The 25885-nt window shown below is 47.4% G+C and overlaps 1 protein-coding gene across 2 annotated transcripts; it reads left to right on the top strand.

Annotated features, from left to right (window-relative positions):
* Positions 1-5411: 5411 nt before the first annotated feature.
* On the top strand, positions 5412-25671 carry LOC307001447 (interferon alpha/beta receptor 1b-like). 2 transcript variants are annotated; one of them, XM_079617944.1, is made up of 7 exons: positions 5412-5746; positions 9759-9894; positions 10689-10879; positions 10958-11118; positions 21343-21490; positions 22003-22160; positions 24566-25671. In XM_079617944.1, exons 1-7 carry the CDS (start codon positions 5692-5694, stop codon positions 24920-24922), a joined length of 1206 nt encoding a protein of 401 aa, XP_079474070.1. In that variant the 5' UTR covers positions 5412-5691; the 3' UTR covers positions 24923-25671. The 2 variants fall into 2 exon arrangements, with proteins under 2 accessions (XP_079474070.1, XP_079474069.1); XM_079617943.1 differs by having other exon boundaries at positions 5442-6180.
* The last annotated feature ends 214 nt before the right edge of the window (positions 25672-25885 follow it).

Raw genomic sequence — 25885 nt, 5'->3', positions numbered from 1 at the left:
GGGACGTGATGTAGAACTACAGGACTAGATCTACAGGACGAGATCTACAGGACGAGATCTACAGGACTAGATCTACAGGACGAGATCTACAGGACGAGATCTACAGGACTAGATCTACAGGACGAGATCTACAGGACTAGATCTACAGGACGAGATCTACAGGACGAGATCTACAGGACTAGATCTACAGGACGAGATCTACAGGACGAGATCTACAGGACGAGATCTACAGGACTAGATCTACAGGACTAGATCTACAGGACGAGATCTACAGGACTAGATCTACAGGACGAGATCTACAGGACTAGATCTACAGGACGAGATCTACAGGACGAGATCTACAGGACGAGATCTACAGGACTAGATCTACAGGACTAGACCTACAGGACGAGATCTACAGGACTAGATCTACAGGACTAGATCTACAGGACGAGATCTACAGGACGAGATCTACAGGACGAGATCTACAGGACTAGATCTACAGGACGAGATCTACAGGACTAGATCTACAGGACGAGATCTACAGGACTAGATCTACAGGACTAGATCTACAGGACGAGATCTACAGGACGAGATCTACAGGACTAGATCTACAGGACGAGATCTACAGGACGAGATCTACAGGACGAGGGACTAGATCTACAGGACGAGATCTACAGGACGAGATCTACAGGACGAGATCTACAGGACTAGATCTACAGGACGAGATCTACAGGACTAGATCTACAGGACTAGTCCTACAGGACGAGATCTACAGGACGAGATCTACAGGACGAGATCTACAGGACTAGATCTACAGGACTAGATCTACAGGACTAGTCCTACAGGACGAGATCTACAGGACGAGATCTACAGGACTAGATCTACAGGACTAGATCTACAGGACGAGATCTACAGGACTAGATCTACAGGACTAGTCCTACAGGACGAGATCTACAGGACGAGATCTACAGGACGAGAACTACAGGACTAGATCTACAGGACTAGATCTACAGGACGAGATCTACAGGACTAGAACTACAGGACTAGATCTACAGGACGAGATCTACAGGACGAGATCTACAGGACTAGATCTACAGGACTAGTCCTACAGGACGAGATCTACAGGACGAGATCTACAGGACTAGATCTACAGGACGAGATCTACAGGACGAGATCTACAGGACTAGATCTACAGGACGAGATCTACAGGACGAGATCTACAGGACGAGATCTACAGGACGAGATCTACAGGACTAGATCTACAGGACTAGATCTACAGGACGAGATCTACAGGACGAGATCTACAGGACGAGATCTACAGGACTAGATCTACAGGACGAGATCTACAGGACGAGATCTACAGGACGAGATCTACAGGACGAGATCTACAGGACGAGATCTACAGGACTAGATCTACAGGACGAGATCTACAGGACTAGATCTACAGGACGAGATCTACAGGACGAGATCTACAGGACTAGATCTACAGGACTAGATCTACAGGACGAGATCTACAGGACGAGATCTACAGGACGAGATCTACAGGACGAGATCTACAGGACGAGATCTACAGGACGAGATCTACATGACTAGATCTACAGGACGAGATCTACAGGACTAGACCTACAGGACGAGATCTACAGGACTAGATCTACAGGACGAGATCTACAGGACGAGATCTACAGGACTAGATCTACAGGTCTAGATCTACAGGACGAGATCTACAGGACGAGATCTACAGGACGAGATCTACAGGACTAGAACTACAGGACTAGATCTACAGGACGAGATCTACAGGACGAGATCTACAGGAATAGATCTACAGGACTAGATCTACAGGACTAGATCTACAGGACGAGATCTACAGGACGAGATCTACAGGACGAGATCTACAGGACGAGGGACTAGATCTACAGGACGAGATCTACAGGACGAGATCTACAGGACGAGATCTACAGGACTAGATCTACAGGACTAGATCTACAGGACGAGATCTACAGGACTAGATCTACAGGACGAGATCTACAGGACGAGATCTACAGGACGAGATCTACAGGACGAGATCTACAGGACTAGATCTACAGGACTAGATCTACAGGACGAGATCTACAGGACTAGATCTACAGGACGAGATCTACAGGACGAGATCTACAGGACTAGATCTACAGGACGAGATCTACAGGACTAGATCTACAGGACTAGATCTACAGGACTAGATCTACAGGACGAGATCTACAGGACTAGATCTACAGGACGAGATCTACAGGACTAGATCTACAGGACTAGATCTACAGGACTAGATCTACAGGACGAGATCTACAGGACGAGATCTACAGGACTAGATCTACAGGACTAGATCTACAGGACTAGATCTACAGGACGAGATCTACAGGACGAGATCTACAGGACGAGATCTACAGGACGAGATCTACAGGACTAGATCTACAGGACGAGATCTACAGGACTAGATCTACAGGACGAGATCTACAGGACGAGATCTACAGGACTAGATCTACAGGACTAGATCTACAGGACGAGATCTACAGGACGAGATCTACAGGACGAGATCTACAGGACGAGATCTACAGGACGAGATCTACAGGACGAGATCTACAGGACGAGATCTACATGACTAGATCTACAGGACGAGATCTACAGGACTAGACCTACAGGACGAGATCTACAGGACTAGATCTACAGGACGAGATCTACAGGACGAGATCTACAGGACGAGATCTACAGGACTAGATCTACAGGACTAGATCTACAGGACTAGATCTACAGGACGAGATCTACAGGACGAGATCTACAGGACGAGATCTACAGGACTAGATCTACAGGACGAGATCTACAGGACGAGATCTACAGGACGAGATCTACAGGACTAGATCTACAGGACGAGATCTACAGGACTAGATCTACAGGACTAGATCTACAGGACGAGATCTACAGGACGAGATCTACAGGACGAGATCTACAGGACGAGATCTACAGGACGAGGGACTAGATCTACAGGACGAGATCTACAGGACGAGATCTACAGGACGAGATCTACAGGACGAGATCTACAGGACTAGATCTACAGGACTAGATCTACAGGACGAGATCTACAGGACTAGATCTACAGGACGAGATCTACAGGACGAGATCTACAGGACTAGATCTACAGGACGAGATCTACAGGACTAGATCTACAGGACTAGATCTACAGGACTAGATCTACAGGACTAGATCTACAGGACGAGATCTACAGGACTAGATCTACAGGACGAGATCTACAAGATCTACAGGACTAGATCTACAGGACTAGATCTACAGGACGAGATCTACAGGACGAGATCTACAGGACTAGATCTACAGGACTAGATCTACAGGACGAGATCTACAGGACTAGATCTACAGGACTAGATCTACAGGACGAGATCTACAGGACGAGATCTACAGGACTAGATCTACAGGACTAGATCTACAGGACTAGATCTACAGGACTAGATCTACAGGACGAGATCTACAGGACTAGATCTACAGGACTAGATCTACAGGACGAGATCTACAGGACGAGATCTACAGGACTAGACCTACAGGACTAGATCTACAGGACTAGATCTACAGGACGAGATCTACAGGACGAGATCTACAGGACGAGATCTACAGGACGAGATCTACAGGACTAGATCTACAGGACTAGATCTACAGGACTAGATCTACAGGACGAGATCTACAGGACTAGATCTACAGGACGAGATCTACAGGACGAGATCTACAGGACGAGATCTACAGGACGAGATCTACAGGACGAGGGACTAGATCTACAGGACTAGATCTACAGGACGAGATCTACAGGACGAGATCTACAGGACTAGATCTACAGGACTAGATCTACAGGACTAGATCCGGATCCTGAGGAGCTGCTGTGATCACCCGTGTGGAAGATGGAGGAGCTGAACACGCAGCGCCAGCTGGAGCTCGGCCTCTGATCCGCTGCCATGATAAAGGTTTTTTTTATTTTTTTTTTATTGCAACTCAGATCCATTACTCATGTGCGCAAGGTATACAGTAGGTGGCGGTAATACTCCTGCGGAGTGAACGGCCATGAAACGAAAATAAGAAGAATAAGAAGAAGAAGCTGAGCCATATCAAAAGGTTCAACAGTATATTGACATAAAATATGATGACACAGTTCAGATTTTCACAGACACATCAAAAGATCAGACTGGGAAAACAGGGGTTGCAGTATACATTTTAAACTATAATGTGAATATTAAAAAAAGGACAACGGACCATCTGGCCATTTTTACAGCAGAAATGGTAGCAATAATTCTGGCTTTACAATGGGTGGAAGAAGTAAAACCAAATAAGGTGATCATCTGTTCAGACTCAATGTCATCACTAACATGCATTCAGAGTGGAAAGTCAACATGTAGACAGGATCAACTAGATGAAATGAATCAACTTATTTTTAAAATAACCCAACAGAGCATAAACGTAGGATTTATATGGGTTCCTGCACACAGGGGAGTGGAGGGGAACGAGAAGGCAGACATGCTGGCGAAGGAAGCTGTTGTTACATCAGAACTGGTTGAACTGGATATCAAATTAAGCAGGTCAGAAATTAAAAGTATAATTAAGGACAAAATTAACAGAATGTGGCAGGAGAGATGGGATAAGGAGGGAAAATGCAGGCATTTGTATAACATACATAAAGTGGTTACAGCTAGTAAAATCAGTGGATTGGAAAGGCAGGAGGAAACATGGTTTACTAGACTGAGGATGGGACATACAAGTTTAAATAGTGGATTACATATTATAGGGAAACATCAGACTGGAGTATGCACAAACTGTGGAGTAATAGAAAATGTAAAACACATACTTTTAGATTGTACACAATACACCAGAGAAAAGGGAAAATATGAAGAGAGCAGTAGGCTAAAGAAAGAATTAACATTGGAAAACTTATTGAGTATAACTAGCACACAGTCCACAGTTAGGGCAGTTATAACTTTTCTTAAAGAAACCCAAATAGCAAGTAGAATTTTTTTTTTATTATTTTTTTTTTTTTTTTTATTAGTCCTGAAGGTTGAGGAGCTAATGGTGGAAGCTGGAGGAGCTGAACACGCAGTGTCAGCTGAAGCTTGGGCTTTGATCCTGTAGGATATATATATATATATATATATATATATATATATATAGGCCTATATATATATATATATATATATCCTACAGGATCAAAGCCTGTAGGATAATAATTAGGATAGGATAATAATAATGTAGGATAATAATAATAATAATTATTATTATTATTATTCTTTTTTATTTTTTTTTATTTTTTATGATAACGTCCCAATGTGATCACACCTCAGTCCTGTAGATGGCGGTAATGCACAATGATTGCAAGCTGCCAATAAAATTTACCGAAGAAGAAGAAGAAGAAGAAAGCTGAGCCATGATCTGACATCACTTCCGCATCATGTGTGTGTGTGAGAGAGAGAGAGAGAGAGAGAGAGAGAGAGAGAGAGAGAGAGAGAGAGAGAGAGAGAGAGAGAGAGAGAGAGAGAGAGAGAGAGAGAGAGAGAGAGAGAGAGAGAGAGAGAGAGAGAGAGAGAGAGAGAGAGAGAGAGAGAGAGAGAGAGAGAGAGAGAGAGAGAGGAACTGAAACAAACTTGAGCTCGATCTCAGCTAGACTCATCGCGATGCGGATTCAGATGCGCAATGAAGCTCCGCTGCTCTGAAGTGTGTGTTTCTCTGCTGGTGTGTGTTTCACTGGGTGAGTCTGTGTGTGTTAGTGACGATAAAGTGTGTGTTAGTGGCGATAAAGTGTGTGTTCACTGGGTGAGTCCATCCTTACGGTGAGTGACGATTACCAGTGGTGTAAAGTATTTGTTTGTTAGTAACCATAACGTGTGTGTTCATCTAGGCTTTAGTGTGTGTGTGTGTGTGTGTGTGTGTGTGTGTGGATATTGTTTACGCCTCTTTAATTCTCTCTCTGTCTCTCTGTGTGTGTGTGTGTTGCCAGTGGAGGTGCGTCTCAGTTCGCTTGTACTCTGTTTTAAATCGTCCAGTAGTGTGTGATCTCCGCTGTCACGGCTCATTAAGGGCTAGTTAACCCAAAAGTGGACGTTCTGTCGTTATTATTCGCCCTCATGTCGACGCTCGTCACGTGGTATAAACAATGCAGCGCTTCCGGGTTGTGCGTCAGAAGTGAGTAATCATAACACACAAAAGGTTTCTGTCTCCTGGGGGAACGTGTAGGTCTCGTGTCTTGGTTTCATGTTGAAAGGGTGTGTGTGAATATTTAGATGGTGTCTTTTCTTCATACAATCTGTTTAGCATTTAAAAACAACATGACCAGCTGAAATCTACTCTACGAATCTATAGCCTATTGTATAAAAAAAGCTGTTGTTGTTGTTAAGTGTAAGCTTGTTACATTTATGTTGAAATACTTTTTTTTTATTATTTTTTTTTTTATAATCTGTCTGTAAATATTTATGTCTCAGGGTAAATGTCGTCCCTTTAGAGGTATAATGGCGTATAGCGTTAGATCGTATACGAGTTGAACGCAACCACAACGTCGTTCCCAGTGGGAAGCTCGGATGTTCTCTTACGGCGGTGATCCACTTGTCCGTGCGACTCTTGTCGCGCTGCACTCCACTATATTCCTATGGGTGATGTCAAGCGACTTTGACGCGCCCGCAAAGCAATCTGGGAAAGGCGTTGCTTCACGCAAATGAATTCCGTTGAATGCGACACGGCTATCCAATAGAAGCAAGCACATGGAGACGGGGGGAAGTCTCTCGCGGGTCCTTTGTTCTAGACTGGCCGCTGGCTCAAAACCACGCCCATAGCGGTAAACTAGAGGAACGCCCATCAACCTACAAATGTGGGGAGGCGTCGCGACACCACGCGACATTCTTGTCGGACAAGTGGATCAGTACCGTAAGCCCCGGTCTTTACGAGTTGTGGGCGTGTCAGTGAGAAACATGGCGGAAGGTATATCAGTAATATTGTCAGGCTTTTCTATTGCAGCGCTGTAAGCTAATCGCCTGCACAGAATATGATGATGGCAATATGCTATAACATTGCAACATGTAACGATAACGTTGGCAGTGGCTTCATAAATTAATTAAAAACATAAAAACTAGAGTTTAAGAACCTTGCTGTGTTTTTGTGTTATTAAGAGAAAGTAGTCCGCCATCTTGCTCCGATGAAAGTGACTTGAACGCCGCCGTAAACACGACTTCCCACCTCATACGTACAAACTTCCCAGGAGGACTTGAACGCACCGTAAAACAATGTTCTTTCGCACCGGAGGAACCCTTTCCTAGAGCTATTGGCGGAGCGATCCAGTTCTACCAACTCCTTTTGGAGGAGCTCATTTACTCCTACTTCAGTCGCTAGCTCATTTACTCCCGCTTCAGAGTCGCTAGCTCATTTACTCCCGCTTCAGAGTCGCTAGCTCATTTACTCCCGCTTCAGATTCGCTAGCTCATTTACTCCCGCTTCAGAGTCGCTAGCTCATTTACTCCCGCTTCAGAGTCGCTAGCTCATTTACTCCCGCTTCAGAGTCGCTAGCTCATTTACTCCCGCTTCAGAGTCGCTAGCTCATTTACTCCCGCTTCAGAGTCGCTGGCTCATTTACTCCCGCTTCAGAGTCGCTAGCTCATTTACTCCCGCTTCAGAGTCGCTAGCTCATTTGCTCCCGCTTCAGAGTCGCTAGCTCATTTACTCCCGCTTCAGAGTCGCTAGCTCATTTACTCCCGCTTCAGAGTCGCTGGCTCATTTACTCCCGCTTCAGAGTCGCTAGCTCATTTGCTCCCGCTTCAGAGTCGCTAGCTCATTTGCTCCCGCTTCAGAGTCGCTGGCTCATTTACTCCCGCTTCAGAGTCGCTAGCTCATTTGCTCCCGCTTCAGAATCGCTAGCTCATTTGCTCCCGCTTCAGAGTCGCTGGCTCATTTACTCCCGCTTCAGAGTCGCTAGCTCATTTGCTCCCGCTTCAGAGTCGCTAGCTCATTTGCTCCCGCTTCAGAGTCAACTCATCTTCATTTATATAGCGCTTTTAACAATGTAGACTGTTTCAAAGCTGCTTTACAGAGATAAACGTATAATTTAAGGTAACAGATTGTTTCGGCTTCATAGTGGTTCTTGAATAATGTTATTTACCAGCTAAAGTTAGTTTTGATTGATTCACTTCCGTTGAAAGGATAATTAGTTATTAAATTAGAGGCCGCTAAGACGACACGTTCTCTACACAGACTTTACACTGAACCTGTGAGAAACACTGATGCTCACGTGCACATTAAGAATTAATTCTATAGTTATGTGCGTTTGAATATATGTGCGCATGTTTGTAATTCTCCACAAACCAAGCCTAAACAAACTACTTGTCCTGCCTATAAATTTGATACAGAATTTTATTTTATCACTACGGGGAGATCGCGAATGTCCCACAACGCTTTATCTGTAGAGTGGTACAGGGATCCTCCACAGGGAGAGGCTAGTCGGCACTTCAGCGCTGCGGTGTCATCGGGTCCAGGCGAAGGTCCTTCCTCAGATCTGGATACGGCAGGCTGCGGGAAAACCTCGGGATAGACAGAGAGACTAATATTAGCGTAGATGCCATTCTTCTTATGATGTAACGAGTACATCAGGATTTAAGGGAAGTGTTCCCAGTTCCGGCTGACCTAATCTATGCAGCCTAACATTGAGTTATAGAAGTCTATAATGTGTTATGTGTATGATAGGCCGAAGAGATGTGTCCAAATAAATCCATCTTTAAATATCTACAAAGGCCAGATTTTAATTAAAATTGAAACTTATTAAAGAGATAATTTAAATTACTTAAATGTATAACACATGTATAGTCTCACTTTATTTGCTCTTATATTTGAACACTTGATGATTATCTAATCAAAATAACTGTATTGCAGTGATAAAAAAGAATAGAATCGAATGCGTTTCTGATTTGTCCCTGTCGGCTGCATGAACATGTCGATGTTGAGAAAGCAATCACGTCACTAGCTTTAAATATGCAACTTCGCTGGCTAATGAATGCATAAAATTGACCAGCTGGATATAAACTACTGCAAAGTTAACAATTAAAACAGACTTAAAACATAAAGACACACGCAAACCTAACCCAAATGTTTAGTCACGTTGTTTTAACCGCTTGAGGAACTAATGTTAGAGTCCTCTCAGCCTCGACGGCCGACATACCGCTGTTCTTTCTCTAATGCAGCATCTCGTCAACAAATCAATTACTTTATATGGCAACATGGACTGTTGTATTCTGCTGTCTCGCTGTCTGTGGTTTAAATGCGCACCTGAAGTGTTAGCGTATGCAGTTTGTGATCTCTGTGCTGCACGCAGCCAGTAACGCAATAAACATGCGGTGCCAGTTTTATTTGGCCTCTAGAGGCCGCTCTCGTTCTGTATAATGCCGTAGTCTCTTCTCAGCGCTCTCGTACTGATGTTCACCAAACGAATCTTTCAACTATCAGCACCAATATATCGCTAAACCGATGAATCGGTCGACCTCTAGACTACATCATGCGTTCGTGTCTAGCCGCAGGTCCTCCATCGGATCTGGATACGGCTGACTTATGCAAACCTCGGAATATCAACAGAAAGACTAACATTAGCGTTGATGCCATTCTTATGATGTAATGAGTACATCAGGTGTTATAGGAAGCGTTTTACTTTTACACTGTAAAAATACTATGTGGCATGTGAAAACCTGTGACCTAAACTAAACGTGTGTGTGTGTGTGTGTGTCTCCCAGCTCTTGCTGATTGGAGCCGTCCTCAGAATCTCTCTGTTCAGAGTCTCAACACACAGTATGTTCTGCGCTGGGACTGGGCTGGCGATCAGCAGAGCACCATTAACGGGACGCTCACCTTCACTGCACAGTACCTCGCGTAAGAACACTATCCCTGCCTTCATCCATAACATCATGTTTATTCAGCTTATTGAGCCAATCTTCTAATTACAGATAACAAACTGAAAAATAATTACACAGGCTGGACAGGTCATAATAGATTCTTGTAAGAGATTTGAGGTTCATGTCCTGTAGTATATAAATATTTTTATATATTGACATTATTTTCCTCCATTTCTCATTATCGTAATCTGTCCAGTTGTTTTGTTTTATTCTAGCTCTTCTCGATGTGACTTGTTTCTGTAACACAGAAATTAATATCTGCTTAAATTAAAGGCAGTACAACATAATTACCTTGATGTGTAATATAGAATAATTTTTCTAATAATTCGTGCCATTTTTACATGATTTCAGTAAGAATTAAGTGAGAAATGTGCTGAATTGTGCTTGAGCTTTATTGATGCTCATAATCTTCATTGCCTACAGACACTCAATCCATGAAGCCAGTCCTCTTCAGACTGACAAATGTTTGCCAAATCTATGCAAAGCATAGGCAAAAGTTAATGGGAACAGGCGTCATCCAGTCAATGATAATGATTTCTAAAGCATTATACTGTATATTGTAAGTAAATAAGAATACAGACACACCGAAGCAAGTAAACCGTGGGATGGACGTCCAAGGCATGACATGTTAATGCTTTAATAAATAAACTCCAAATGGGAGACATCCAGCTGTTTCCCTCAGGCATCATGAAGAAACCCTCTGTCCATGGTCAGTGAGTGCTGTACTTCACATGATGAATCGAGTCACTCATGTGGTCTTTCCTCCAACAGGGCGTTTCATTCCCGTAAGGCGTCTCATAAGCAGATCTGGAGCACTGTGTGTGTTGATGTTCTGGAGCGGCGCTGCGATTTCACTGATGCTGGACTGGGTTACCATGGCATGTATCTCTTGCGTGTGCGGGCCAACATAGCACAGCAGTTCTCCAATTGGACTACCATCAACTTCTGCCCAGATAAAGAGGGTAATTAAACTGGTCTGTTGTAATTGGCCTCTGCTCTTGATTCTGCGGTGTGACCTCAGCTCTGTGCTTCTTGTCTAGCTTGTTTAGGTCCTCCATCCAGTGTGAAGCTGACCTCTGTTAAAGGAGACCTGGAGATCGTCATCACTGACCCTCTGAGCAGCAACAACGAGTCCATGAAGACGCTGGTCCCCGACATCTATTACCTCATCCACTACTGGAAGCGGCTCGAAGACTATCAGGTATCTGTGTGCTAATGACCAGCAGTTGCACTGCATAGATCAGCAATCCTCATCTCTGGCCCTCGAGGGACCCTGTCCTGCAGAGTTCAGCCCCGACCCTGATCAAACACACCTGCCTGGGGTTCTCTAGTGTCCTGCAGAGTTCAGCCCCGACCCTGATCAAACACACCTGCCTGGGGTTCTCTAGTGTCCTGCAGAGATCAGCCCTGATCAAACACACCTGCCTGGGGTTCTCTAGTGTCCTGCAGAGATCAGCCCTGATCAAACACACCTGCCTGGGGTTCTCTAGTGTCCTGCTGAGATCAGCCCTGATCAAACACACCTGCCTGGGGTTCTCTAGTGTCCTGCAGAGTTCAGCCCCGACCCTGATCAAACACACCTGCCTGGTGTTCTCTAGTGTCCTGCAGAGACCAGCTCTGATCAAACACACCTGCCTGGGGTTCTCTAGTGTCCTGCAGAGTTCAGCCCCGACCCTGATCATACACACCTGCCTGGTGTTCTCTAGTGTCCTGCTGAGATCAGCCCTGATCAAACACACCTGCCTGGGGTTCTCTAGTGTCCTGCAGAGATCAGCTCTGATCAAACACACCTGCCTGGGGTTCTCTAGTGTCCTGCTGAGATCAGCCCTGATCAAACACACCTGCCTGGTGTTCTCTAGTGTCCTGCAGAGATCAGCTCTGATCAAACACACCTGCCTGGGGTTCTCTAGTGTCCTGCTGAGATCAGCCCTGATCAAACACACCTGTCTGGTGTTCTCTAGTGTCCTGCAGAGTTCAGCACTGATCAAACACACCTGCCTGGGGTTCTCTAGTGTCCTGCAGAGATCAGCTCTGATCAAACACACCTGCCTGGGGTTCTCTAGTGTCCTGCAGAGATCAGCTCTGATCAAACACACCTGCCTGGTGTTCTCTAGTGTCCTGCAGAGTTCAGCCCCGACCCTGATCAAACACACCTGCCTGGGGTTCTCTAGTGTCCTGCAGAGATCAGCCCTGATCAAACACACCTACCTGGGGTTCTCTAGTGTCCTGCTGAGATCAGCCCTGATCAAACACACCTGCCTGGGGTTCTCTAGTGTCCTGCAGAGATCAGCTCTGATCAAACACACCTGCCTGGTGTTCTCTAGTGTCCTGCAGAGATCAGCTCTGATCAAACACACCTGCCTGGGGTTCTCTAGTGTCCTGCAGAGATCAGCTCTGATCAAAGACACCTGCCTGGTGTTCTCTAGTGTCCTACAGAGATCAGCTCTGATCAAACACACCTGCCTGGTGTTCTCTAGTGTCCTGCAGAGTTCAGCTCTGATCAAACACACCTGCCTGGGGTTCTCTAGTGTCCTGCAGAGTTCAGCCCCGACCCTGATCGTACACACCTGCCTGGTGTTCTCTAGTGTCCTGCTGAGTTCAGCTCTGATCAAACACACCTGCCTGGGGTTCTCTAGTGTCCTGCAGAGATCAGCTCTGATCAAACGCACCTGCCTGGTGTTCTCTAGTGTCCTGCAGAGTTCAGCTCTGATCAAACACACCTGCCTGGGGTTCTCTAGTGTCCTGCAGAGTTCAGCACTGATCAAACACACCTGCCTGGTGTTCTCGTGTCCTGCAGAGTTCAGCACTGATCAAACACACCTGCCTGGTGTTCTCTAGTGTCCTGCAGAGTTCAGCACTGATCAAACACACCTGCCTGGTGTTCTCGTGTCCTGCAGAGATCAGCTCTGATCAAACGCACCTGCCTGGTGTTCTCTAGTGTCCTGCAGAGATCAGCTCTGATCAAACGCACCTGCCTGGTGTTCTCTAGTGTCCTGCAGAGATCAGCCCTGATCAAACACACCTGCCTGGGGTTCTCTAGTGTCCTGCAGAGATCAGCCCTGATCAAACACACCTGTCTGGGGTTCTCTAGTGTCCTGCAGAGATCAGCCCTGATCAAACACCTGCCTGGTGTTCTCTAGTGTCCTGCAGAGTTCAGCTCTGATCAAACACACCTGCCTGGTGTTTCTAGTGTCCTCCAGAGTTCAGCCCTGATCAAACACACCTGCCTGGTGTTTCTAGTGTCCTGCAGAGATCAGCTCTGATCAAACACACCTGCCTGGGGTTCTCTAGTGTCCTGCAGAGTTCAGCCCCGACCCTGATCAAACACACCTGCCTGGTGTTCTCTAGTGTCCTGCAGAGTTCAGCACTAATCAAACACACCTACCTGGTGTTCTCTAGTGTCCTGCAGAGTTCAGCACTGATCAAACACACCTGCCTGGGGTTCTCTAGTGTCCTACAGAGATCAGCTCTGATCAAAGACACCTGCCTGGTGTTCTCTAGTGTCCTACAGAGATCAGCTCTGATCAAACACACCTGCCTGGTGTTCTCTAGTGTCCTGCAGAGTTCAGCACTAATCAAACACACCTACCTGGTGTTCTCTAGTGTCCTGCAGAGTTCAGCACTGATCAAACACACCTGCCTGGGGTTCTCTAGTGTCCTGCAGAGATCAGCTCTGATCAAAGACACCTGCCTGGTGTTCTCTAGTGTCCTACAGAGATCAGCTCTGATCAAACACACCTGCCTGGTGTTCTCTAGTGTCCTGCAGAGTTCAGCTCTGATCAAACACACCTGCCTGGGGTTCTCTAGTGTCCTGCAGAGTTCAGCCCCGACCCTGATCGTACACACCTGCCTGGTGTTCTCTAGTGTCCTGCAGAGTTCAGCTCTGATCAAACACCTGCCTGGGGTTCTCTAGTGTCCTGCAGAGATCAGCTCTGATCAAACGCACCTGCCTGGTGTTCTCTAGTGTCCTGCAGAGTTCAGCCCTGATCAAACACACCTGCCTGGTGTTCTCGTGTCCTGCAGAGATCAGCTCTGATCAAACACACCTACCTGGTGTTCTCTAGTGTCCTGCAGAGTTCAGCACTGATCAAACACACCTGCCTGGGGTTCTCTAGTGTCCTACAGAGATCAGCTCTGATCAAAGACACCTGCCTGGTGTTCTCTAGTGTCCTGCAGAGTTCAGCTCTGATCAAACACACCTGCCTGGGGTTCTCTAGTGTCCTGCAGAGTTCAGCCCCGACCCTGATCGTACACACCTGCCTGGTGTTCTCTAGTGTCCTGCAGAGTTCAGCTCTGATCAAACACCTGCCTGGGGTTCTCTAGTGTCCTGCAGAGATCAGCTCTGATCAAACGCACCTGCCTGGTGTTCTCTAGTGTCCTGCAGAGTTCAGCCCTGATCAAACACACCTGCCTGGTGTTCTCATGTCCTGCAGAGATCAGCTCTGATCAAACGCACCTGCCTGGTGTTCTCTAGTGTCCTGCAGAGATCAGCTCTGATCAAACGCACCTGCCTGGTGTTCTCTAGTGTCCTGCAGAGATCAGCCCTGATCAAACACACCTGCCTGGGGTTCTCTAGTGTCCTGCAGAGATCAGCCCTGATCAAACACACCTGCCTGGGGTTCTCTAGTGTCCTGCAGAGATCAGCCCTGATCAAACACACCTGCCTGGTGTTCTCTAGTGTCCTGCAGAGTTCAGCTCTGATCAAACACACCTGCCTGGTGTTTCTAGTGTCCTGCAGAGATCAGCTCTGATCAAACACACCTGCCTGGGGTTCTCTAGTGTCCTGCAGAGTTCAGCCCCGACCCTGATCAAACACACCTGCCTGGTGTTCTCTAGTGTCCTGCAGAGTTCAGCACTGATCAAACACACCTGCCTGGGGTTCTCTAGTGTCCTGCAGAGTTCAGCACTGATCAAACACACCTACCTGGTGTTCTCTAGTGTCCTGCAGAGTTCAGCACTGATCAAACACACCTACCTGGTGTTCTCTAGTGTCCTGCAGAGACCGGCCCTGATCATACACACCTGCCTGGGGTTCTCTAGTGTCCTGCAGAGATCAGCCCTGATCAAACACACCTACCTGGTGTTCTCTAGTGTCCTGCAGAGATCAGCTCTGATCAAACACACCTACCTGGTGTTCTCTAGTGTCCTGCAGAGATCAGCTCTGATCAAACACACCTGCCTGGTGTTCTCTAGTGTCCTGCAGAGATCAGCCCTGATCAAACACACCTACCTGGGGTTCTCTAGTGTCCTGCAGAGATCAGCCCTGATCAAACACACCTGCCTGGGGTTCTCTAGTGTCCTGCAGAGTTCAGCCCCGACCCTGATCAAACACACCTGCCTGGTGTTCTCTAGTGTCCTGCAGAGTTCAGCCCCGGCCCTGATCAAACACACCTACCTGGTGTTCTCTAGTGTCCTGCAGAGTTCAGCACTGATCAAACACACCTACCTGGTGTTCTCTAGTGTCCTGCAGAGTTCAGCCCTGATCAAACACACCTGCCTGGTGTTCTCTAGTGTCCTGCAGAGTTCAGCCCCGGCCCTGATCAAACACACCTACCTGGTGTTCTCTAGTGTCCTGCAGAGTTCAGCACTGATCAAACACACCTACCTGGTGTTCTCTAGTGTCCTGCAGAGATCAGCTCTGATCAAACACACCTGCCTAGGGTTCTCTAGTGTCCTGCAGAGATCAGCCCTGATCAAACACACCTACCTGGTGTTCTCTAGTGTCCTGCAGAGATCAGCCCTGATCAAACACACCTGCCTAGGGTTCTCTAGTGTCCTGCAGAGATCAGCCCTGATCAAACACACCTGCCTGGGGTTCTCTAGTGTCCTGCAGAGATCAGCCCTGATCAAACACACCTGCCTGGGGTTCTCTAGTGTCCTGCAGAGTTCAGCCCTGATCAAACACACCTGCCTGGGGTTCTCTAGTGTCCTGCAGAGATCCGCCCTGATCAAACACACCTGCCTGGTGTTCTCTAGTGTCCTGCAGAGATCAGCCCTGATCAAACACCCCTACCTGGTGTTCTCTAGTGTCCTGCAGAGACCAGCCCTGATCAAACACACCTACCTGGTGTTCTCTAGTGTCCTGCAGAGTTCAGCCCTGATCAAACACACCTACCTGGTGTTCTCTAGTGTCCTGCAGAGATCAGCCCTGATCAAACACACCTACCTGGTGTTCTCTAGTGTCCTGCAGAGTTCAGCCCTAATCAAACACACCTACCTGGTGTTCTCTAGTGTCCTGCAGAGTTCAGCCCTAATCAAACACACCTGCCTGGGGTTCTCTAGTGTCCTGCAGAGATCAGCCCTGATCAAACACACCTTCCTGGGGTTCTCTAGTGTCCTGCAGAGTTCAGCCCCGACCCTGATCAAACACACCTACCTGGGGTTCTCTAGTGTCCTGCAGAGATCAGCCCTGATCAAACACACCTGCCTGGTGTTCTCTAGTGTCCTGCAGAGATCAGCCCTTACCCTGATCAAACACACCTACCTGGTGTTCTCTAGTGTCCTGCAGAGACCAGCCCTGATCAAACACACCTACCTGGGGTTCTCTAGTGTCCTGCAGAGACCAGCCCTGATCAAACACACCTGCCTGGTGTTCTCTAGTGTCCTGATCATACACACCTACCTGGGGTTCTCTAGTGTCCTGCAGAGACCAGCCCTGATCATACACACCTACCTGGGGTTCTCTAGTGTCCTGCAGAGACCAGCCCTGATCAAACACACCTGCCTGGTGTTCTCTAGTGTCCTGATCATACACACCTACCTGGGGTTCTCTAGTGTCCTGCAGAGACCAGCCCTGATCAAACACACCTGCCTGGTGTTCTCTAGTGTCCTGCAGAGATCAGCCCTGATCAAACACATCTACCTGGTGTTCTCTAGTGTCCTGCAGAGATCAGCCCTGATCAAACACACCTACCTGGGGTTCTCTAGTGTCCTGCAGAGACCGGCCCTGATCATACACACCTGCCTGGGGTTCTCTAGTGTCCTGCAGAGATCAGCCCTGATCAAACACACCTTCCTGGGGTTCTCTAGTGTCCTGCAGAGTTCAGCCCCGACCCTGATCAAACACACCTACCTGGGGTTCTCTAGTGTCCTGCAGAGATCAGCCCTGATCAAACACACCTGCCTGGTGTTCTCTAGTGTCCTGCAGAGATCAGCCCTTACCCTGATCAAACACACCTGCCTGGTGTTCTCTAGTGTCCTGCAGAGACCAGCCCTGACCCTGATCAAACACACCTACCTGGTGTTCTCTAGTGTCCTGCAGAGACCAGCCCTGATCAAACACACCTACCTGGGGTTCTCTAGTGTCCTGCAGAGACCAGCCCTGACCCTGATCTAACACACCTGCCTGGTGTTCTCTAGTGTCCTGCAGAGATAAGCCCTGATCATACACACCTACCTGGTGTTCTATAGTGTCCTGCAGAGATCAGCCCTGATCAAACACATCTACCTGGGGTTCTCTAGTGTCCTGCAGAGATCAGCCCTGATCAAACACACCTACCTGGGGTTCTCTAGTGTCCTGCAGAGACCAGCCCTGATCAAACACACCTGCCTGGTGTTCTCTAGTGTCCTGCAGAGATCAGCCCTGATCAAACACATCTACCTGGTGTTCTCTAGTGTCCTGCAGAGATCAGCCCTGATCAAACACACCTACCTGGGGTTCTCTAGTGTCCTGCAGAGTTCAGCCCTGATCAAACACACATGCCTGGGGTTCTCTAGTGTCCTGCAGAGATAAGCCCTGATCATACACACCTACCTGGTGTTCTCTAGTGTCCTGCAGAGACCAGCCCTGATCAAACACACCTACCTGGTGTTCTCTAGTATCCTGCAGAGTTCAGCCCTGATCAAACACACCTGCCTGGGGTTCTCTAGTGTCCAGCAGAGACCAGCCCTGACCCTGATCTAACACACCTACCTGGGGTTCTCTATTGTCCTGCAGAGATCAGCCCTGATCAAACACACCTGCCTGGTGTTCTCTAGTGTCCTGCAGAGATAAGCCCTGATCATACACACCTACCTGGTGTTCTCTAGTGTCCTGCAGAGACCAGCCCTGATCAAACACACCTACCTGGTGTTCTCTAGTGTCCTGCAGAGTTCAGCCCTGATCAAACACACCTGCCTGGGGTTCTCTAGTGTCCAGCAGAGACCAGCCCTGACCCTGATCTAACACACCTGCCTGGTGTTCTCTAGTGTCCTGCAGAGTTCGGCCCTGATCAAACACACCTGCCTGGGGTTCTCTAGTGTCCTGCAGAGATCAGCCCTGATCAAACACACCTGCCTGGGGTTCTCTAGTGTCCTGCAGAGATCAGCCCTGATCAAACACACCTGACTGGGGTTCTCTAGTGTCCTGCAGAGTTCAGCCCTGATCAAACACACCTGCCTGGGGTTCTCTAGTGTCCTGCAGAGATCCGCCCTGATCAAACACACCTGCCTGGTGTTCTCTAGTGTCCTGCAGAGATCAGCCCTGATCAAACACATCTACCTGGTGTTCTCTAGTGTCCTGCAGAGATCAGCCCTGATCAAACACCCCTACCTGGTGTTCTCTAGTGTCCTGCAGAGACCAGCCCTGATCAAACACACCTACCTGGTGTTCTCTAGTGTCCTGCAGAGTTCAGCCCTGATCAAACACACCTACCTGGTGTTCTCTAGTGTCCTGCAGAGATCAGCCCTGATCAAACACACCTACCTGGTGTTCTCTAGTGTCCTGCAGAGTTCAGCCCTAATCAAACACACCTACCTGGTGTTCTCTAGTGTCCTGCAGAGTTCAGCCCTAATCAAACACACCTGCCTGGGGTTCTCTAGTGTCCTGCAGAGATCAGCCCTGATCAAACACACCTTCCTGGGGTTCTCTAGTGTCCTGCAGAGTTCAGCCCCGACCCTGATCAAACACACCTACCTGGGGTTCTCTAGTGTCCTGCAGAGATCAGCCCTGATCAAACACACCTGCCTGGTGTTCTCTAGTGTCCTGCAGAGATCAGCCCTTACCCTGATCAAACACACCTGCCTGGTGTTCTCTAGTGTCCTGCAGAGACCAGCCCTGACCCTGATCAAACACACCTACCTGGTGTTCTCTAGTGTCCTGCAGAGACCAGCCCTGATCAAACACACCTACCTGGGGTTCTCTAGTGTCCTGCAGAGACCAGCCCTGATCAAACACACCTGCATGGTGTTCTCTAGTGTCCTGATCATACACACCTACCTGGGGTTCTCTAGTGTCCTGCAGAGACCAGCCCTGATCATACACACCTACCTGGGGTTCTCTAGTGTCCTGCAGAGACCAGCCCTGATCAAACACACCTGCCTGGTGTTCTCTAGTGTCCTGATCATACACACCTACCTGGGGTTCTCTAGTGTCCTGCAGAGACCAGCCCTGATCAAACACACCTGCCTGGTGTTCTCTAGTGTCCTGCAGAGATCAGCCCTGATCAAACACATCTACCTGGTGTTCTCTAGTGTCCTGCAGAGATCAGCCCCGACCCTGATCAAACACACCTACCTGGGGTTCTCTAGTGTCCTGCAGAGTTCAGCCCTGATCAAACACACCTGCCTGGGGTTCTCTAGTGTCCTGCAGAGATAAGCCCTGATCATACACACCTACCTGGTGTTCTCTAGTGTCCTGCAGAGATCAGCCCTGATCAAACACATCTACCTGGGGTTCTCTAGTGTCCTGCAGAGATCAGCCCTGATCAAACACACCTACCTGGGGTTCTCTAGTGTCCTGCAGAGTTCAGCCCTGATCAAACACACCTGCCTGGGGTTCTCTAGTGTCCTGCAGAGATAAGCCCTGATCATACACGCCTGCCTGGTGTTCTCTAGTGTCCTGCAGAGATCAGCCCTGATCAAACACACCTACCTGGGGTTCTCTAGTGTCCTGCAGAGTTCAGCCCTGATCAAACACACCTGCCTGGGGTTCTCTAGTGTCCTGCAGAGTTCAGCCCTGATCAAACACACCTGCCTGGGGTTCTCTAGTGTCCTGCAGAGATAAGCCCTGATCATACACACCTGCCTGGTGTTCTCTAGTGTCCTGCAGAGATCAGCCCTGATCAAACACATCTACCTGGTGTTCTCTAGTGTCCTGCAGAGATCAGCCCCAACCCTGATCAAACACACCTACCTGGGGTTCTCTAGTGTCCTGCAGAGACCGGCCCTGATCAAACACACCTACCTGGTGTTCTCTAGTGTCCTGCAGAGTTCAGCCCTGATCAAACACACCTGCCTAGGGTTCTCTAGTGTCCAGCAGAGACCAGCCCTGACCCTGATCTAACACACCTACCTGGGGTTCTCTAGTGTCCTGCAGAGATCAGCCCTGATCAAACACACCTGCCTGGTGTTCTCTAGTGTCCTGCAGAGACCAGCCCTGACCCTGATCAAACACACCTACCTGGTGTTCTCTAGTGTCCTGCAGAGACCAGCCCTGATCAAACACACCTACCTGGGGTTCTCTAGTGTCCTGCAGAGATCAGCCCTGATCAAACACACCTGCCTGGTGTTCTCTAGTGTCCTGCAGAGACCAGCCCTGACCCTGATCAAACACACCTACCTGGTGTTCTCTAGTGTCATGCAGAGACCAGCCCTGATCAAACACACCTGCCTGGTGTTCTCTAGTGTCCTGCAGAGACCAGCCCTGACCCTGATCAAACACACCTACCTGGGGTTCTCTAGTGTCCTGCAGAGACCAGCCCTGATCATACACACCTACCTGGGGTTCTCTGGTGTCCTGTAGAGATCAGCCCTGATCAAACACACCTACCTGGTGTTCTCTAGTGTCCTGCAGAGACCAGCCCTGATCTAACACACCTACCTGGTGTTCTCTAGTGTCTTGCAGAGATCAGCCCTGATCAAACACACCTACCTGGTGTACTCTAGTGTCCTGCAAAGATCAGCCCTGATCAAACACACCTGCCTGGGGTTCTCTGGTGTCCTGCAAAGATCAGCCCTGATCAAACACACTTACCTGGGGTTCTCTGGTGTCCTGCAGAGACCAGCCCTGATCAAACACACCTGCCTGGTGTTCTCTAGTGTCCTGCAGACCTTGATTAGCTGGTTCAGGTGTGTTTGAGCAGGGCTGATCTCTGCAGGACAGAGAGTGTCTGAAAGTGGTATTGAGTGTGGCCTAGTAGAATCCCTGATGTCAGCATCATTTCTGAGACTGAAGGAATACAGAAGTGCTTTTACTAGCATGATGAGCACTTCCTTTAGAAATATGTTGGTTTCTAATCTCTATCCAGATTAGATCTTTATCCAGATTCTTCTCCATTAAAGTACTTTAGAATTATTTCCACAAACACTGAGGTCCAGAAGTCTGAGTATGTGGATTTCACTGGAATAATAATAATAATATAAAAAATGATAATAATGGTACTGCTGAGTGAAGTATAGCGTTCCCGCTATTAGCTAACCCATTCCCTCTCTTCTTGTGCCTGTGCAGAAGGCTGAAGTCTTGAAGACGCAGAATAATGTGGTGACGCTGTCTGAGCTGGACCGATGGACGTGGTACTGTGTGAGAGTTCAGAGTCGCTATGACTTCTACTACAAGACAAGTGTCTTCAGTGACACACACTGCACAAGCAATGAAGGTCAGCAGATCCAACACACACACACACACACACACACACACAGTGAAATCAACAAGAAGAGTCATATATGGTTGTTAATAACTCTTCATGTCTGATTACAGATGTAATCAGTGTCATCATGTGTCATTTATGAGTCAGGTGTCATTTTAACCTCAAGCTTCAATAATGTTAATGATCAACCCACACTCAAAAGTTTCTTAAACATTCAGCCATAGAAGTGAAAACTAAATAATGTGCTTTAGTGACACAACTTACCCCTCACTGCACCTTAACCTGAAGCAACTTTACCTAGTTAAGGCTGCCATTCTGAGAAACATGATTCATTTAATAAATGTAATTGTCATATGCTACATAATTGATATGGTTATTCAGCAACATCTATGACATTTATAACCTACTATTTATGGATCATGTTACATAAGGCAGAGTCTATGCTTCAGATGTCATGGCTAGTCCAGCGCAGATGAATGAGTGTGAGACGTGTAGAGATTGAATGCTGTGTGTGATTTCAGGACTGACTCCATACTGGCAGATATTTCTGTACTTCCTGTTATCGCTGGGGCTGTGCTTCCTGCTGGTGCTGCTGGTGTGGTTTATCTTTTACAAGGCGTTTGAGTTCTTAAAGAGCATTTTCTACCCAAATGTTCAACTCCCGCCTCACATTCAGGAGGTAAAAGCATTTATAGTCTTTGTTACATGCTATGATATCACAAGTTTTCAATGACCTTTGATTAAAGATGTGTCAGTTAGTTGTTATACGTAGATGAACTGTTTGTCAAAATACATTTATCAAAAAGGCCCGTTCACTCCAAGAATGATATCGAAAACTATATAGCATCCGCACTGGCGGATGATCACATTATAAGTGTGCTGCAGTTTTGTCTTCTGCTGCTTTAAATTCTGGAGCTCTCTGAAGAAGGATAGATTCTGACTGTCAATGTTATTGTTCATCGGCTGGAAAAACTGTTCTGGCAGTGATTCTCTGTAAGGGTTAATGCCCGACGAGGTGTCCATTGTCAGGTATTAATGGACGCCGGCGAGGCGTGAACCGTCCGAACCATTTTTAAAACATTAGTTTATATTTGAATTAGTTTTACAATCTAAATCTAACGGTTTTAGAACTCCTTTACTAGGTGTCCTACATCACGTTTTAATGGACACCCTGCAGCCAATCAGAATCCAGTATTCACCCAGACCGTGGTGTAAGTGCTGTTACTGCCACAGTTGTGCTCAGAACTAGAACGATTATGAAAGCTTTGTAGTTGGGGTGTCGTGATGGCGTGTAGTTGGCGTGTGGTGTGGTGGTGTGATGGGTGCGAGGGCAAAGCTGTCTGCCGTCTCTCACCGCTCGCCTGCAGATGTTTCCGCTCGAGCAGGTGCTGAACCACAGTTTCCTCATGAACCAGACATATCTCAAGCATGGGTTCAATCGATCAAAACATTTATAATGTTACAAAACATTCTATTTCAAATAAAAGCTGTTCTTTTCAACTTTCTATTAAAAAAATCCTGAAGAATAAAATGTATGACAGTTTTCAACACTGATAATACTCATAAATGTGTCTTGAGCATCAGATCATCATATTACACTGATTTCTGGAGGATCATGTGACACTGAAGACTGGAGTAATGATGAACATTCAGCTTTGATCACAGGAATAAATTACACTTTACTGTATATTCACATAGAGAACTGATGATTTACAGTATTTTTGATCAATAAATGCAGCTTTGGTGAGCAGGAGAGACTCAGAAAGGGTCAGGGTTAGAAAGTTTATTACTTCGGCTGTTGGTTTAATACATTCACAAAGACAGAAATATGATTCTCATTCAATACAATTAACTGTTACCTTATAAGGACTGAAAATACATATAGTGAGAATAAGTTCTGAACTCCTGTCCTGTTTCCAGTCTCACACACATACGGTGGTTTACTGTAGTGTTCACCATAGACAGAAGAGTTTCCACTCGATCTCCTCCTGTAACCTTGACATTCCTGTTTCTGTTCAAGCGGACAGTCCTTCATTCCTCTTTTCCCAGAGGGCTTTGTTGATGGGTAATGCTGGGAACTTGCATATCCCAAGAAATAAAAGGCTAAACACTGAGCTTTTATTCTTAACCACAAATTATTGGTCAGGAAATTAGCTAAATTTAAGCAAATGCACACCTTAAAAAGCCATTGCCGTCTCAGGAAAAGTCAAGTCAGCTTTATTTATACAGCGCGTATCAAAGCAGCTTCTCAGTGATAACAGGAAAATAATACAACACAGTTTGTTTCTAGAAGAAAATTGCATCATCGTCCACCTGAAGTAAGGCAGATCAATAATATTGTTGAATAATAAATGTCCCCAACTAAGCAAGCCGAAGCCAAGGCGACAGTGGCAAGAACCGCAACTCCATCAGGCACAGAATAGAGAGAAACGCTTGGGAGAAGCCCGGCTCAGTCTCAGTTCTGCTCTGGCCAACGTGAGAGACAGAATCAAGTCTTTGGCAGAATAATGCCGGTTGTGTGTGGAGTGATGAATGGCAGTGAAACCGAGCGGGCTCTTCTACTAATAGATCATCTGTAGCTCAGTGTTTTCAGCTGCTGGGAAATCCTCTACAGCAGGGGTGCCCAATCCTGCTCCTGGCGATCGACGGTCCTGCACAGTTCTTCTCCAACCCTAATCAAACACCCCTGAAGCAACCAGTTAGGGTCTTCAGAGCACGTCAGGATCACTTGAAAATGAAAGGCAGGTGTGTTTGATTAGGGTTGAGATGAACTGTGCAGGATTGGGCACCCCTGCTCTACAGCTTCAGGAGAATATTGCAGAGTCTTGGAATGAGGAATGATCAGATGTGATTTTTGCTCCTGATCAGATCACAGAGACAACCAATAAGTGGCTTGAGAACCGCTCGTGTCAGAGATTCGACCCAGTGAATGTTTGCTCTTGTGTTAAACACACACCGGAGACGTAACTCTTCATCAACTGCTTAGCACTGACTCTTCTTCCTGTAAGAAGCTGTGGTTGAGGAAGGCCATTTGATCCAAGTTGCTTTATTTATATGTAGAACCTGTTCTCTGTGTGTCTCCAGCTTTGGCTGTCGGACTCGGAGACGCCGCATCTCCTGCCTCAAAGCTCCGGCTCTGTGTGGGATCAGCTGGACACGAGCGGCGCGGAGGCGGACACCGTCCTGGACCTGCAGATCTGCATCCCTGAGGATCCGGACACCGGCGGTCCCAGCCGGCACGGCAGCGGAGACTCCGGCTTCAGCTCCACAGAGGAGGACTCCAGCGCCCGGCCGCTCAGCGACACACACACCGACACACACACCGACCACCGGTGCAGGACACACACGCAGCTCAGCGACACACACACCGACCACCGGTGCAGGACACACACGCAGCACAGGGAAGAGGTGCATGATGGGACACTGGAGATCTGCACTTAACACCTGACAGTCAAACAGACACGACTTAGTCTAGACTTGTTTTTCTCCATCCAACTCTTCTTCTTGTACATGTGACAGCGCACTGTGTGTAGATGCAAAACCCTTGTGTTTATTTCAGACGTACTTTCATTTGTGTGTTTGAGCATGCAGATTCTTTATGATTCTTACAGAATCTTTCTCCGTCAGCTTCACACTCATCAACAGACTCTATCATGAGCAGTTCCCTGTTCTTCAGACTGTCTCGAGCAAGTGTTTGCTAAACCCTCTTCCTGTCTACATGCATATTTACTCCAGAAGAATCTGTCATTCAACTGTCTGTCTGTCTTTACTCGGATTAGATGTGTTTGTAATTATAATAACAGCTTGAGGCTCGACAGCACGTGGAGAACGTCACAACTACAGTTATTAATAAAGCTGAGGTCATCGCAAGCCTTGGTAAGCGGAGGTTAAACTTCTTCAAGACTGAGTTGTTCAAGGCTGTTCCAGTTTCTTCTGGACACATCAGCAGAACTGTGGAAGTTCCTGTGGCATAGAAAGCAAGGCGTGGTTATGCAATATGATTTCTGGCCTATTGATAACTTCTATATTGAGCAAAACTATGAAGCAGGTTTCCCGATCCACTTCAGTGTGATTATAAGAGTAGCAGATGATGTTAGTCCCTTCAGTGCAGACTCGGAGTCTCGTAAAGAGCTTGATGTAAATACAGGTCTAGTCCTCTGGGTTATAAACGTGCGGTCCGCAGGCGCTCTGAAATACAGGTTTAGTCCTCTGGGTTATAAACGTGCGGTCCGCAGGCGCTCTGAAATACAGGTCTAGTCCTCTGGGTTATAAACGTGCGGTCCGCAGGCGCTCTGAAATACAGGTTTAGTCCTCTGGGTTATAAACGTGCGGTCCGTAGGCGCTCTGAAATACAGGTTTAGTCCTCTGGGTTATAAACGTGCGGTCCGTAGGCGCTCTGAAATA

The sequence above is a fragment of the Phoxinus phoxinus genome (assembly GCF_949152265.1).
Source record: "Phoxinus phoxinus genome assembly, chromosome: 7".
NCBI classification, from domain to species: Eukaryota; Metazoa; Chordata; class Actinopteri; order Cypriniformes; family Leuciscidae; genus Phoxinus; species Phoxinus phoxinus.
This window is presented reverse-complemented; position numbering and strand designations above follow the sequence as displayed.